At 39.8% G+C, this 15,433-nt stretch overlaps 1 protein-coding gene across 2 annotated transcripts in view; it reads right to left on the bottom strand.

The window, feature by feature from the left end:
• Positions 1 to 1,518: 1,518 nt before the first annotated feature.
• The window catches only part of camk4 (calcium/calmodulin-dependent protein kinase IV), a 94,116-nt gene continuing 80,201 nt past the window's right edge, over positions 1,519 to 15,433 (bottom strand). The window contains exons 10-11 of one of the 2 annotated variants that reach the window (XM_073068266.1): positions 12,716 to 12,868; positions 1,519 to 3,268 (exon numbers count right to left, since the gene is read on the bottom strand). In XM_073068266.1, coding sequence (XP_072924367.1) covers positions 2,840 to 3,268; positions 12,716 to 12,868 — 582 coding nt within the window. In that variant the 3' untranslated portion in view covers positions 1,519 to 2,839. The remainder of the gene's footprint in view (positions 3,269 to 12,715; positions 12,869 to 15,433) is intronic. The other variant, XM_073068271.1, reaches the window with a different exon arrangement.

Genomic DNA, 15,433 nt, shown 5'->3' with positions numbered 1-15,433 from the left:
AGATTTGATAAAAGATAAATCTTTTGAAAGCTGTTAAGTGGCGCATGTTTTACGAATTACTTGATTGAATAACCAGTAATTCTGAACCTCTATACATTTTAATCTCTGGGACTCTCTAGAAAATCCAGTGTGTGTTTTCTATAATGTGAGTTTTTGTTTTATCAAGTACTTGACATTCCCTGTCAAATATGCTATCATCTTCCTTACCTCCAAACAGCCACCTGACTTTCCTATACTTGCAACCTTCCTTTCCTCTTAAGTCCTTCAATATGTTATCAGCTTTATTTCTGTTCACCTCACAACACAATTTGAAGCCTTTATCCAAGATTACTAAACAAGTCCCAATCCAAGGCAAAAGTGATTCCCCTCTGTGTGTATTCTTGAAATTCTGTTTAGAAATCATTCAACATAGTTGCCATCCTCCAGCAGTGGACAGAAAATATCTAATTGTGGCCTCCTTCTGCCCACGTAACTATTTTTGGAATTCCCCTGCCCAAGGATATATTCTGGCCTTCCCAGTCCTCATCTACACACTTTCCCTCTGCCACATGGTTTTGACTGTTGGCCTTCATCCCTGGCTGCTTGCTATATTATCCAACAAACACACCAACCAATCCTTCAGCAACACCACTTGCAAAGCGATGCCATCCGTACACAATTAATTTGCATCTTTGCTGGCCATAGTCTCACCCAATGAATCCTCTGCCCGTATGTTGTCAGGCATTTGTTTTCTGACATCTGATATTGAATGGGTTGCATCTTGCTTCAGGCTGAGCTGAATTAGGTGCTAAAGGGGAAAGAATACTGAGTGATAGGAACTGGTAAATCAATATGTGGATGGTCAAATGTGGTAACAAAACTGCAGACAAAGCCTAGAGGTAGAGACATGAAATACAACAGCTATGTCATCCAAGGTTCAGGAGATTCATTCATTATGTTATAACATGTACCCATTGTTGTAATCAAAATTGGATTTGCTGTTATAGGCTAGTGGACAATCATTTTACTCTGTAATCAGGACCTAGTCCAATACTTAATGAAGCCACCATTCTCTTATCAAAATGTAGTTTTACTGGTAATCTCAACAACTGAGAATGTACACACCCCATTTTATGGCATCCAAAGACTCAAATTCCTCAGACAAAATTCTTCCTCGTATCACTATAATTATGTGATTCTTTAAAAACTGGACTATGCCATTAACCCTTAATTCTCCCAATTTAACTTGGATTCAATAAGATCATCTCCCTTGAAAGTTTCAGAGACCATGGGTCCAATCTATTCAATGCCATCAATTTGGTGAATCATCTTAGCATTGCCTGTAAGATGCTAAGCCCAATATATTTATCTCTAGAAAAAGAGACTAGAACTGTACGGAGTACTCCACCTGGAGTCACAACCTTGACATGTGCAGTTGCTGTGTTACTTTACACTGTTATACTATGTTAAACTACACCAACTTCAAATTATGTAAAGTCTTTAGGACTAGTGTGAGAAGTCTCTCCTGTGTACTTTTCATGGCTTTCTGATGACATACACACTTCTTTAAAATGGTTTGACTTTGGAAAATGAGGTTTGATTGAAGGTGTTTGAGTTAATCTGTTCCATGCTGCTTTATTGAGTGAAACTGTTGAGTTCCAGCAATCAGTCTTCCTAAAGACTCATTGCTAAACATTTCATGTCATTTCATTCAAAACATGCTTTGTATTTTCTCTCTCTAGCTCTACGATTAGATTGTGAAAACGGCTTGATTGGTTAGCTGCATTTATTATTGATGACATACTTGTATTTTTAAAAATATTTCATTACACAGTTTCAGATAACGTGCACTGCATTGCTCCATTTGAAAATACTGATAAACCTTTAGTATATAGATCATAAGCAGAAGAAATTTCATGACATATTTCCAGTTGCAATTTAAATTCAATCAACATTAATGTTTTCATAAGTGAAAGTCAGCAATACATTAAGAAACAGTGAACATTTAAAAATATTAATAATTAAACTTAGGCAAAAAAACCCTGAAATAAATTTAGCTTTTTTTCAGAATAAATATAAACATGCATTTTGCACATTAATATATGTAATGGTCATTATTCCAAACAATCTGGGCTTTAATTCATTATAATTCAGAGCTATTGGAACCAATATTTAAAGCAATGAAAAAAGCTGCATTGGCCATTTAAAATTTTTTGTTTTTGCTATAGCTAAACTTGTACTGAATTGAGTTAGGATATAGAGTGATGCACTTCATAAAGTCTCATCAAATATGAATGGGGTAGGTCAAGGACCGGAACTAAAGGGCAAATGTGTGGTTTTTGAATCTTATTAATAAAAGTACAAAAACATTATAGAACCACATCTGAAAAACACTATATTCATTCAATTCAAGTTTGTATGTTCATAACTTAGACATACATTTAGATGAAACCTTAAAGTTAAAAAATGCAGGCTGACTGTACTACATATACTTTCAGCAAAACTTCAGTCAATGTTAACTGTAAATAACATTCTGCACTGTCCAAGCTATTCAGTATTCTGGTGTTTTAATGAAGAACCTGCATGCAAGTAAATGCATTGGAACTTTTCAACATTATCAACTTGCACATCAGTATGCTGCCACAATTAAACCAACATGAAAATTAAGCCACATCATTAGCTTCCCATGCACAGCAAACATTTCAAATAACTGCTTTTCAAAAGATGAGTTTCATGTTGTTTATAATACGCTTCCTATGAAGAGTTTACCGTCATCCTTTATGTTACCACATTGTTTAGCATGGTCCTGTTTTTGTAACATTTCCTATAGAAGTGATAGGCCAATACACTTCTGCTCAACTTACAGTGTATTAACTTCACCAGCACTCATTTCATTGGCATCAACATGACCAACAGTGAATTCACCAGGACTGCTGTCATGAATGTTAACTTCTCCAGTGCTAACATCATCAGTGCCAGCTTCAGCATTACTATCAGCTGACACTTTATCAATGGTTACTTCAGCTGTACCAACATTACTAAGATTGTCACCGCCAGTGACTGCTATAACATCACTTACTATACCAGTGCTAACATCACCAGCGATTACACCACTTCCACTGTCACCAGCAGTGCTTTGATTACTTTCTGTCTTTTTTTGTGAATCTTCATTTTGTACTGCTTCACCCTGCTGGTAGGTTGAGTTACTGAGTTCGGTGCTGCTATCTTGAATGTTGGTGTGACTAGTACTTCCAAGGCGACTAGATGCCACAACAGCTTTTACTGCAGCCTGTTGAGTGCAAAGAAAGAAGTTTCTGTAGTGCCACTGAAAACATGTTAAATATACAACACCAGATGTTATCCCAGAATTAAAATAATTGACATGTACATTTGGAAATTCAAGTTAATTAACCATTAACATTATCTAAAGAGACACATACCCACTTTTTACGGAGAAACAACTGGAAATTTCTAACTTGCAGTACCATCATCCTTTTAACTCACATTTCAAATGCATAGTTAAATGCATGTAGGAAATTACCAAGCTCAAATTTGCTGAGTGAAGACCCACCAGCGATGCTCCTGTAGCATATTTCAGTTGATAAGTTGGGGGCAGAAAAATATACCCACCAAATCACTGAGTAAAAACAGCTCTTTGAATAGTAATATTTCTGACTTCTGAGGCATTCAAAAACTGTTAATGGTGAAAATAATGCTTTTTACTGGAACTTTAAAATATTTTGAAATTATTAGTTTTTAAAAATGTTTGAAGTAATTTTATTGCATTAACCTTTTTGCACTGAAATTAATGGGGTCACAGATCCTGCACCAAATCCAACCCATGAGCAAATTTCACAGAATGCTTGCAGGAGAATCTCAGCCAGTTTGAGCTACTGCAGCTGATGGCTCTTTACACTCTGATGCGGAGAAAGTCCTTAACTCATTTACACTTACTGTACATAGCTAATTTTCTGCATTTCAACACAGATCTAACTACATTTATCATCAAGGTTTGTTCCACTAAATGAACTCAAGGATTATAACAGGAGTACATTCAAAATACAAAAAAAAGCATAGCTGAAATGATATAAACAAATTAGATAGTCATATAATAACAATATTTGATGATAACATTTCCAGAGTATCTTGATTAAAGAATATAATTGAAACAACCTTCTTAAACTGTGCTTCAAGACTGAGGACAATTTGTTTCCACTCTGGTTAGACCAATATGAGAACTGCAGGATTTTTTGGGACGAGGAGAATGGGTAATTTGTGAGGTGGGGCTCGCCTTCTGTCCCACTCACAAACTTGTGCAGGATTTCTGTGTGCTCTGGTAAATGGCCATGATGTTCTCAGTAACATTCTGAAAGCTGCTTCTCCATTTTCAGTGGTCATGGAATAAGCAGGAATTTTGCATTTCTTCACGGAGTCTACGAAATAAACCCATTCAAATTTTTGAGGGCATAATATCCTGCAAAGAAATCTCAAAGCCTGCATCTGGGTTTAACAAATGAACATTTTGTTTTTAAAGCTCCTCTCAGGTGTTTCAAAACATTAAACAAATTGATGGCAAAGAAAGCTGTTTGGTCCATGTCCACACTGGACAAAAAGAGGGATATTTATCCACTTCTTAGCTTTTCATGCCTTCACTTCATTTTTAGATAGCTGCAGACAACCATTATCATTTGGGTGAGAAATTTTTCTCTAATTCTCTAAAATAAATCTACCAATTAACTTAATGCCATGTTCTCCAGTTATCACCCCCTTTGCCAAGAGAATAAATATTTCTTGTCCATCCTGTCAAAGTCTTTCATATCCTAATAGACTTCACTACTAGATGCAAGGAAGAACCTAGTATAACACCCTATAGAATCAATTCACGTAACTTTCCAATCTAGAAAACTCTCATTCTTTATATTATTTTCTCCCACTGAATCTCTGTTAATCCATCTTGCCACTTCCAATAGAGTTCATGGTTTCTTATCCTTCTTGACAATCTGTTATGTGAGACTGCCAAATCCACTTAAATCCAATATGGTACATTCAAATACCCACCTTGTTTCCTCCTCAAAAAAGTCAATTATTATGTCAGACATGACCTTCCCTCCTGCTAGATTTACAAACTTGTTCTCCGCTCCATGTTGACAATACGGTACTGTGCAAAAGTCTTAGGTATATAGCTAGGGTGCCTAAGATTTTTGCACAATACTGTTTGTCCTCATGTTAGCAGATGGAGTATAATGATATGAGGTTATCCACTTCGGTGGAAAGATTGGAAAAACAAATAATTATGGACCAAGATATGAATCTCCTACTACATGAAACAAAAACAGAAGCAATGAAGAAGGTTAATGGAATGTTAGCCTTTTTTGAAAGGGGTATGCAGTATTAAAGTATGAAGGTTTTAATGCAAATTCAGAGTGCTAGCCAAACGGCCATAAGTAGTATATAAGGTTTTAGTCTTCATATTTATGGAGTGATGTACTTGCTTTGGAAACACTTCACAGAGGTTCCCTATGTTGATTTATAGATTGAAAGGGCTAATACATGAAGAAGGGTTGAGTAATTTAGGTCTGTATCTCATGATGTTCGGAAGAACAACAGATTATTGAAATTTATAATATCCTGAGGGGGAATTGACAACATGGATGTTCAAGTGGTACTGCTCCTAGAGGAGCTATCTGGAAACAAGGAATACAGTTTCAGAATAAATAGTCACCCATTTAAGAGGGGGGTTGAAAAGGATTCCCCTCCCCTTGAGTGTTGTAAATCTCTGGCATTCTCTACCAAAACAGTTGTGGAGGTGGAGTCACTGAATCTATTCATTATGGAGAATGACATACATTTAAACTTACAAGGGAGACAAGGGGTGAGAGCAAAAAACTGGTATTGAAATTTAGACTGAATCAGCCATGAATGGTGGAGTAGGGTTGAATGTCAATTGACTTGCTTCTGATTTAAATAGAAATTTCAATAATTCCTCATGTATACTCTTTATTCTGATACTATCTCAATAATGTTACAGTTGTTAAAATTCCCCTACCATAACTGATTTGTTACTTTTGTGCTTCTAGCAAGATTAAATTTTTAGTCAATCCATTGACTCACAGGTACCTGAATTACACCTCTTCCCACTGTGTTACTTGTAAAATTCTATCTCCTTCTCTCAATTCCTCTGTCTCCACTGCATCTTCTCTCAGGATGAGGCCTTTCATTCCAGAACTAAGGAGATGTCCTCTTCCTTGAAATAAAGGGGCTCCCCTTCCTCCACTATCTACGCCGCCCTCAACCACACCTCTTCCATTTCACGCAAGTCTAACCTCACTTCACCAGGGATAAGGTTCCTCTTGTCCTCACCTACCACCCCAACAGCCTCCGCATCCAGCACATAATTCCGCCATCTCCAACAGGATCCCACCACCAAGCACTTCTTTCCCTCCCTCCCCTTGCTGCTTTCCGCAGGGATTGCTCCCTATGCGACTCACTTGTCCATTCGTCCCTCCCCACTGACCTCCTTCCTACCACTTATCCTTGCAAGTGGAACAAGTACTACACCTACCCCTACACCTCCTCCCTCACTATCATTCAGGTCCCCAAACAGTCCTTCCAGGTGAGGCAACACTTCATCTACTGTATCCAGTGCCTCTGATGTGGCCTCCTATATATCGGTGAGAGTCAACATAGATTGGGAGACCGTTTCACCGAGCACCTACACTCTGTCCGCCAGAAGAAGCAGGATCTCCCAGTGCCTACCCATTTGAATTCCACTTCCTATTCCCATTCCGACATGTCAGTCCATGGCCTCTACTGCCACAATGACGCCACACTCAGGCTGGGGGAGCAACACTTTATATTCCATCTGGGTAGCCTCCAACCCGATGACATGGGCCTCGATTTCTCAAACTTCCAGTAATAGCTCCACCCCTTCTGCCTCACAGTCTGAATATAAAACTTGACACAGCCCAAAGATTAGTCTGCATGGAAGGGAAATGGAAAGGTTTCCACTCAAACTCTCTCAAATGATCGGAATTTTGGATCAAGTATGAATGACAGAAACGAAACAAAGCACTTTTGAAACCTATCCTAAATTCCTTTTATCCCCTTCTGTTGGTTTGATAATTCACTCCCTTCACCACTGATAAACAATAATTGCAAAATAAATGATTTATAGGTCCAAAGGTTACTTTGGCAGCATCACCTGGGATCAATGCCATCCACTATTAAGAAGTCAAATGCAACAAGTACACAGGAATGCAATGAATACAAGGCTTGACATTGACACCCACAGAGAATTTAGAAAGTAATTATTTTCATAAACTGAGTCGTTAAGCAAGATTGATTGCTTTAACGGCTTCAAAAAGAAAACACTAATCCTGCCATGTGCTTTATGTGATCTTCCTGTCACTCACTTCCACACCATGATTTCATTAGTCATAGAGAAATACAGCACACAAACAGGCCCTTTGGCCCATCTAGTCCATGTCAAAACCATATAAACTGCCTACTCTCAATGACCTGTACCAGGCCCATAGCCCTCCATATCCCTGTACCTATCCAAATTTCTCTTAAATGTTTAAATCAAGCTTGCATGAACCACTTGTGCTATCAGCTCATTCCACACTCTCATGACCCTCTGAATACAAAATGTTTCCCCTCACTTCTCACCCTTAAGCCATGACCTCTGGTTGTAGTCCCACCCAATGCCAGTGGAAAAAGCTGCTTCCATTTACCCTATCTATACCCTTCATAATTTTGTATACCTCTTTCAAATCTCCCCTCAATCTTCTACATTGTAAAGACATCCTAACCTATTCAATCTTTCCTTATAACTTAGGTCCTCCAGACCCAGCAACATCCTTATAAATCTTCTTTGCACTCCTACAACCCTGTTTACATCTCTCCTGTAGGTAGGTGACCAAAACTACACACAATACTCCAAATTAGACCTCACCAACATTTTATACATCTTCAACATCCCATCTTCTAATTTTATTTTCATAACTCTTTACACTGATTTACAAAGGTTAATGTGCTAAAGCTTTCTTTACGACTCTATCTACCTGTGATGCTGCTTTCAATGAATTATGTACCTGTATTCCCAGATCCCTTTGTTCTACTGCACACCTCAGTGCCCTACCGTTCACTGTATAAGATCTCCCTGGTTGATCCTACCAAAGTGCAAAACCTTGCACTTGTCTGCATTAAATTCCACTTGCCATTTTTTCAGCCCAGTTTTCCAGCTGATGCAGATCCCTCTGCAAGCCTTGATAACCTTGTCTACTACATCCCCCAATCTCGGTGTCATCCACAAATTTGTTGATCCAGTTAATCACATTATCACAGATCATTGATATAGATGACAAACAACAACGGACCCAGTACCAATCCCTGTGGCACATCACTAGTCTAGTCAGAGAGGAATTCTTTTACTACCACTCTCTGGCTTCTTCCACAAAGCCAATGTCTAAGCCAATGTCTTGGCAATCTCGAATGCCAAGTGATTGAACCTTCTTGAGCAGCCTCTCATGTGGAACCTTGTCAAATGTCTTACTAGAGTCCATGTAGACAACATCCACTGTCTTGCCTTCATCCACTTTCCTCGTAACTTCCTCAAAAAACTCTAAGACTGGTTAGACATGATGTACCACACAAAAGGCCACGATGACGATCCTTAATCAGCCAATGTCTATCCAAATACTTATATATCCGGTCCCTTAGAATAACTTCCAATAAATTTCTCACAACTGATGTCAGACTCACCGGCCTATAATTTCTTGATTTCTATTTGGAGCCTTTTTTAAAACAGCAGAACAACACTGGCTAACCTCAATCCTCTGGTACCTCTCCTGTTACTAAGGATGTTTTAAAAATCTCTGCTATGGCCCCAGCAATTTCTGCACTTTCTTCCCATAGGGTTCGAGAGAACACCTTGTCAGACCCTGGGGATTTATCCACACTGATTTCCTTCAGGGTAGCAAACACTTCCTCTGTAAGCTGTACAGGGTCCATGAAGTTGTTGCTGCTTTGCCTCACTTCTACAGACTCTGTTTCCACCTCCCAATTAAATACAGATGCAAAGAACACATTTAAGATCTTCCCCATCTGTTTTAGCTCCACAAATGGATTACTATTCTGATCTTCCAGAAGACCAACTTTGTCCCTAGCAATCCTTTTGCTCTTAACATACCTGTAGAATCCCTTAGGATTCTCCTTCACCTTATCTGCTACAGCAATTTCATGCTTTCTTTTAGCCTTCCTGATATTTTTCCTAAGTGTTCTCTTGAACTTCTTACACTCCATAAGCACTTCATTTGTTCCTACTTACATATACCTGCTATGTACCTCCTTTATGCTCTTAACCAGGGCTTCAATATGTCTTGAAAACCAAGATTCCATACACTTGATATCTTTACCTTTTATTCTGACAGGCACGTACAAGCTTTGTACTCTCAACATTTCATTTTTGAAGCTCTTCCACTTTCCAAGTACACCTTTGGTAGAAAATAGCCTGTCCCAATCCACACTTGCTAGATCATTTCTGAAACCATCAAAATTGACCTTTGTCCAATTTAGAATTTCCACCCGTGGACCAGACCTATCTCTTTGCATATTTATTTTGAAACCAATGGCATTGAGGTCACTGGATGCAAAACATTCCCCTACGCAAACCTATGTCACCTACCCTGCCTTATCCCCTAATTGCCTTATTCCCTAATTCAGTATTGCAATGCTCTCTGATTGGGACTTCTACGTATTGAGGAAGGAAACTTTCCTGAACATTTGACGAACTCCATCCCTTCAAGTTCTTTTACAGTTTGGGATTCCCAGTCAATATGTGGAAAGTAAAAAAATCAGCTACTATAATAACCTTATGTTTCTCACAACAGTCTGCGATCTCTTCAAAAATTTGTTCTTCTGAATCCCTCAGACTGTTGGGTGGTCTGTAATATAGCCCCATTAACGTGGTCATAACTTTCTTATTCCTCAGTTCCACCCATAACACCTCACTAGTTCAGTTCTCCAGTGTTCTGACAGAGCACTGCGTGACATTTTCCCTGACTAGTAATGCCACCCTTTCTCATTTAAACTCTCCCATTCTGTCCATTCTAAACAACAGAACCCCAGAGTATGGAGCTGTCAGTTTTGCCCCTCCTGCAACCAAGTCTCACTAATGGCTCCAACATCATAATTCCAAGTGTTAATCCATGCCCCGAGGTCATCTGCCTTTCCTACAATACTTCTTGCATTGAAATATACGCAGCTCAGGACACAAGTCACACTGTGCTCAACCTTTTGATTCCTGATTTTGTTTGAGTCTTACCAACATCTGCCTCCGCAACCTCTCCACTTACTGTTCTGGCACTCTGGTTCCCATCCCCAGATGGGAACTAAACTAACTCTAGTTTAAATCGGACTGTGCAGCATTAACAAATCTTCCTGCTAGGATATTAGTCCCCCTCTAGTTCAGGTACAAACCTTTCCTTATGTACAGGTCTCACCTTCTCTAGAAGAGAGCCCAATGATCCAAAAATCTTATGCCCTCCCTCCTATACCAACTCCTTAGCCCCGTATTAAATTGTATAATCATCCTAGCTGTGGCCTCACTAGCACATGGCATTGGTAGCAATCCTGAGATCACAACCCTGGAGGTCCTGCCCTTTCACTTGCCACCTAACTCCCTATGCAGCACCTTGTCACTCGTCCTACCCATGTCATTGGTACCTACATGAACCACAACCTCTGGCTGTTCACCCTCCCATTAAGAATGATGAAGACAATTCCCCTAACACATGTACCTGTCCATTCCCCTAACACATCCCCCATCACCACAGCTTCCCTTCTGAGTCACAGAACCAGACTCAGTGCCAGAGATCCAACCACTGTGATTTTCCTCTGATAGGTCCAACCCCCCTCCCCTCCAACAGTATCCAAAGTGATATACCCATTGTTGAGAGGGAAGGCCACAGGAATACTCTCACTGGCTTTTTAACCCCTTTTCTCTTCCTGACTGTCACTCAGTTTCCTGTGTCCTGCAGCTTGGGTGTAACTACCTCTCTGTATGTCCTATTTATCACCCCTTCAGCCTCCTGAATGATGCGGAGTTCATCCAGTTCCAGCTCCAACTCCTTAACACGGATTGTTAAAAGCTGCAGCTGGATGCACTTCTCGCAGCTGTAGTCATCTGGGGCACTGGAGGTCTCCCTGCCTTCCCACATCCCACAAGAGGAGCATTCCACTATCCTGTCTGGCATCCCTACTGTCCTAGCTGAGCAGATGTAAAGAAGGGTATTGAAAATAAAACTTAACCTAGAGCCCTTTCTTTGCCTTCTCTGACTGAAGCCTCGAAGACCTAAAGTTTCAAGACCACCACTCTGACTCTGTCCACTGAGATGACAGAAGCTGCGCTTGCCCCTTCCTTCCTTCAATTTGCTCTTGCTAATCAATCTCAGATGTAGACTGGTCGCTGGTCAAAGGTCTATTATGCTGCCACGATCCAGTGCTGCCTTTTTTTTTTACTCGGGCAGTGGACCCGAGTGAAATCCTGACCTCTCAAACTTCTGATGTCCGGATTAGTTACCAGTCAAAGCTCTATTACCATTACCAAAGCTCTATAGAAAGAATTTTTATTCAAAACTCTTTGCTGTCACATCCTTATTTTCTCCAGCACACATTAACCACCTTTTCAACCCAACTACCTTTGCAAACAGCCCCAATTCAGCATCATTGATTGATACCTCAACTTCAAAAATCTCCTTTGGGGGTTAACTATTTCTGTGCTGTTGCAGTGTGCAACTTTGTTGCAATTATTTCATTTTTCTATGTAGACTCTACATTTAAGCACTCACTTGCTGCAAATTAAACCATTACTGATATGGCTTGACATATTGAAGTATGGTTAAGAGGATGTGAATCATCTGTACATGACAGGACCTGAATGCAGAATATTACATAATTCAGAACCTTGCCACTATTTTTAATACCCAGTTTGAAATACCCAGATGAATTTATAATAGGCTTTCTCATTAGAATGCTGCTCATGAAATTCCATGTCAATAGCATTGGAGAAGGTAGTGTAGAGCAGGTGCCTTACTGTTAAAATTGGGAAGTTGAGCTTATTTGGAGCTTAAGAGTACAGTAACTGTATGTGAGTGTTTCTTGAAGGGAATTCTTATATGGAATCTGTGAACTATATGGCACTGAAGGCAAAACCAAACTGGAAAGTGGAGTGCAAATAGTGCAGAAAAAACAATTTCTACATATCTTAACACAATAGCACCCATTTCCAATGAAAGTCCAGCACACTGGGTAATTGGATCAAGTGCTATTCATCTTCATTTGTGTAACTTACATCTTTCTTTAAAAGAGCAGATCGTGTTTAGAGATGCAGTTAGAAAGAACTTAGTCCTCACATTTGACAAAGGATATTTTGAAGTTACGAATATTAAATTTGAAAATACACTGAAAAGTGATTGCAAAGATACAGCACAATTTTAGCACTTAAACTTTACTGCATCTCTTAATACTAAAACTTACATAGAAAAGAATTTCAGGATGTATATTGTATACATTTCTCTGATATTAAATGTACAGATTGAACTTGTTGAAGCATTCATGATATATGAATAATTATAAAGTTTCATTAACTTTCATGAAAAAACTGAAGAAAAATGAACAACAGCAGTTAACACAAAACTAAAATTCTGTAAACACTTTAGTATTTATTGAAACTTACTTTTAGTTTGCGGCGGGCATTAAATTCCTGAAGTTTCTTTTGTGCATTGTTCATGTGCACAAAATTTGCAGCTTTTCCTGTTACCCATTGATGCTGTAGTGCCTGATAAGTAGTGAGTCGCTTCTTGGGGTCCAAAAGAATCAGCTTTCTAACCTAAAAACCAATGTTTCAAATAAAACAAAAGGCTTACTCAAAGAATATCATACTATGAATAAACTCTTCTCAGGCTTCCAGCCAGGTACAGGTATCGATTTTAACTGACGTTTCAATAACAAATTCTGCCAACTTTATCAGGGATGATACCTGGGCATAGCTAGTCCACTGGTATTTATATCCCCATCGTCCATCCCTCCTGATTGGTTAGTCCTCATCAAATCAGGTTTCTGCAGCCCTACCTTGTTTACAATCAAATTCCAGTTCTTACTTAGAGCAAGACGTTCGTCTTGGTTAGAACTTTTTTCCTCTAGTTTTATTTCAAGGGCTTCATTCACCAGGCAATCCCAAAAGCCACTGGTGTGACACAGTAGTTTTATGCTGTTGAAGTCAATCCTGCGGCCATTGCGAATACAATGTTCTGCTACTGCTATTTTCTCCAGGTAACCCAAATGGATAAACTTCCTGTGCTCCTTGATGCAGGTTTCTACCGCGCGTCCCGTCTGGCCAATATTCGCTGCTCCGCATTCACAGGGATTCCTGTAAACACCAGCCATCCCGAGTCCTAGGTCATCTTTGACCTGCACAAGCTGTGACCTGAGCTTCCTTATGAGTTTGTGGATAGTATTAATGGGAATTAATGATAATTAATTTCCTGGAAAAAACAGGAAACTTAACAATAAGGAGGAACCCATCGCTACCACCTGTTTTTCCTATATTTCCACAGTTTCTGGAAGGATAACCAGGATCCTGAAGAAATACCGGATTAATGCCATCCACAAACCCATAAGGAAGCTCAAATCACAGCTTATGCCAGACAGGACACACCATGGAGACTTTCAACTAGTTTGGGGTACCGAGACAAATCGGCAGTACCAGAACTCTACATGGGCAATGGCAATAGGATTGACTTCAACGACTGAAAGCTACTGTGCCATGGTAATGGCTTTTGGGACTCTGTGCTGAAGGAAGCCATTTGTATCAGTTTCCACTGTGAAAGACACTAACAGTATACCAGGTGTTGAAGGGTGTGAAGGAAGAGAACCGAGTGCAGTTACTATTACGAGGGAAAAGGTGCTCAAAAAGCTGAAAGACCTAAGGATAGTAGATAAGTCACCCGGACCAGATGAACTACAGCCTAGGGTTCTGAAAGAGGTAATGGTAGAGATAGTGGAGGCATTAGTAATCATTGGACTATGGCATGGTTCTGGAGGACTGAAAACTTGCAAAGATCACTCCACTCTAAAACCATAAGATTTAGGCCATTTGGCTCATTGAGTCTGCTCTGCCATTCAATCATGGCTGATTATTTTTCCCCTCCTCAGCCCCACTCTTTAGCCTTCTTCCTGTAGCCTTTGATGCCATGTCCAATCAAGAAACTATCAAGCTCTGCCTTAAATACCCCCAATGACCTGGCCTCCACAGCTGCCTGTGGTAATAAATTTCATAAATTCACCATGCTCTGGCTAAAGAAACTTCTCACCATCTCTGTTTAAATTGATGATCCTCTATCCTGGGGCTGTGCCCGCTTGTCCTAGACTCCACCACTATGGGAAACATCCTTTCCATATCTACTCCATCTAGGTCATTCAACATTTAAAAGATTTCAGTGAGATTCCCCCCATCCTTCTAAATTCCAATGAATACAGACCCAGAGCTATCAAATGTTCCTTATATGATAACCCATTAATTCCAGGAACCATCCTCGTGAACCTCCTCAGAACCCCCTCCAACGCAAGCACGTCTTTTCTCAGAAGAGGTAACCAAAACTGTTCACAATTCTCAAGGTGAGGCCTCACCAGTATCTTATAAAGCCGCAGCATCACATCCCTGCTCTTGTACTCTAGACCTCTTGAAATGAATGCTAATATCACATTTGCCTTTCTCACCACTGACTCTACCTGCAAGTTAACCTATATGCTGTTCTGCACAAGGACCCCAAGTCCTTTTGCATCTCAGATTTTTGCATTTCTCCCAGTTTAGAAAATAGTCTGCACATTTATTTCTACTACCAAAGTGCATGGCCATGCATTTTCCAACACTGTCTTTCGTTTGCCACTTTCTTGCCCATTCTCCTAATCTGATAAGTCCTTCTGCATCCTACCTGTTTCCTCAACGCTACCTGCCCCTCCATCAATCTTCTTATCATCTGCAAACTTGGCAACAAAGCCACCTGTTCCATCATCTAAACCATTGATATACAGCATAAAAAGAAGCAGTCCCAACACCCACCCCTGCCGATACCACTAGTCACTGGCAGCCAACCAGAAAAGGATCCTTTTATTCCCACATTAAGAAAGGAGGGAGGCAGCAGAAAGGAAATTATAAACTTGACCTCAGTGGTTGGGAAGATGTTGGAGCATATTGTTAAGGATGAGGTTATGGAGTACTTGGCAACACAGGACAAGATAGGTCAAAGTCAGCATGATTTCCTTAAGCAAAAACCTTGCCTGACGACTTTGTTGGAATTCTTTGAGGAGATTACAAGTAGGATAGATAAAGGGGATTCAGAAGGCCTTTAACATACAAGTCTGCTTATCAAGTTAAGAGCCCATGATATTACAG

Source organism: Hemitrygon akajei, chromosome 2 (genome assembly GCF_048418815.1).
Source record: "Hemitrygon akajei chromosome 2, sHemAka1.3, whole genome shotgun sequence".
Taxonomy (NCBI): Eukaryota; Metazoa; Chordata; class Chondrichthyes; order Myliobatiformes; family Dasyatidae; genus Hemitrygon; species Hemitrygon akajei.
Note: the sequence above shows the minus strand (reverse complement) of the source record. Positions and strands in the feature narration are given on the sequence as shown.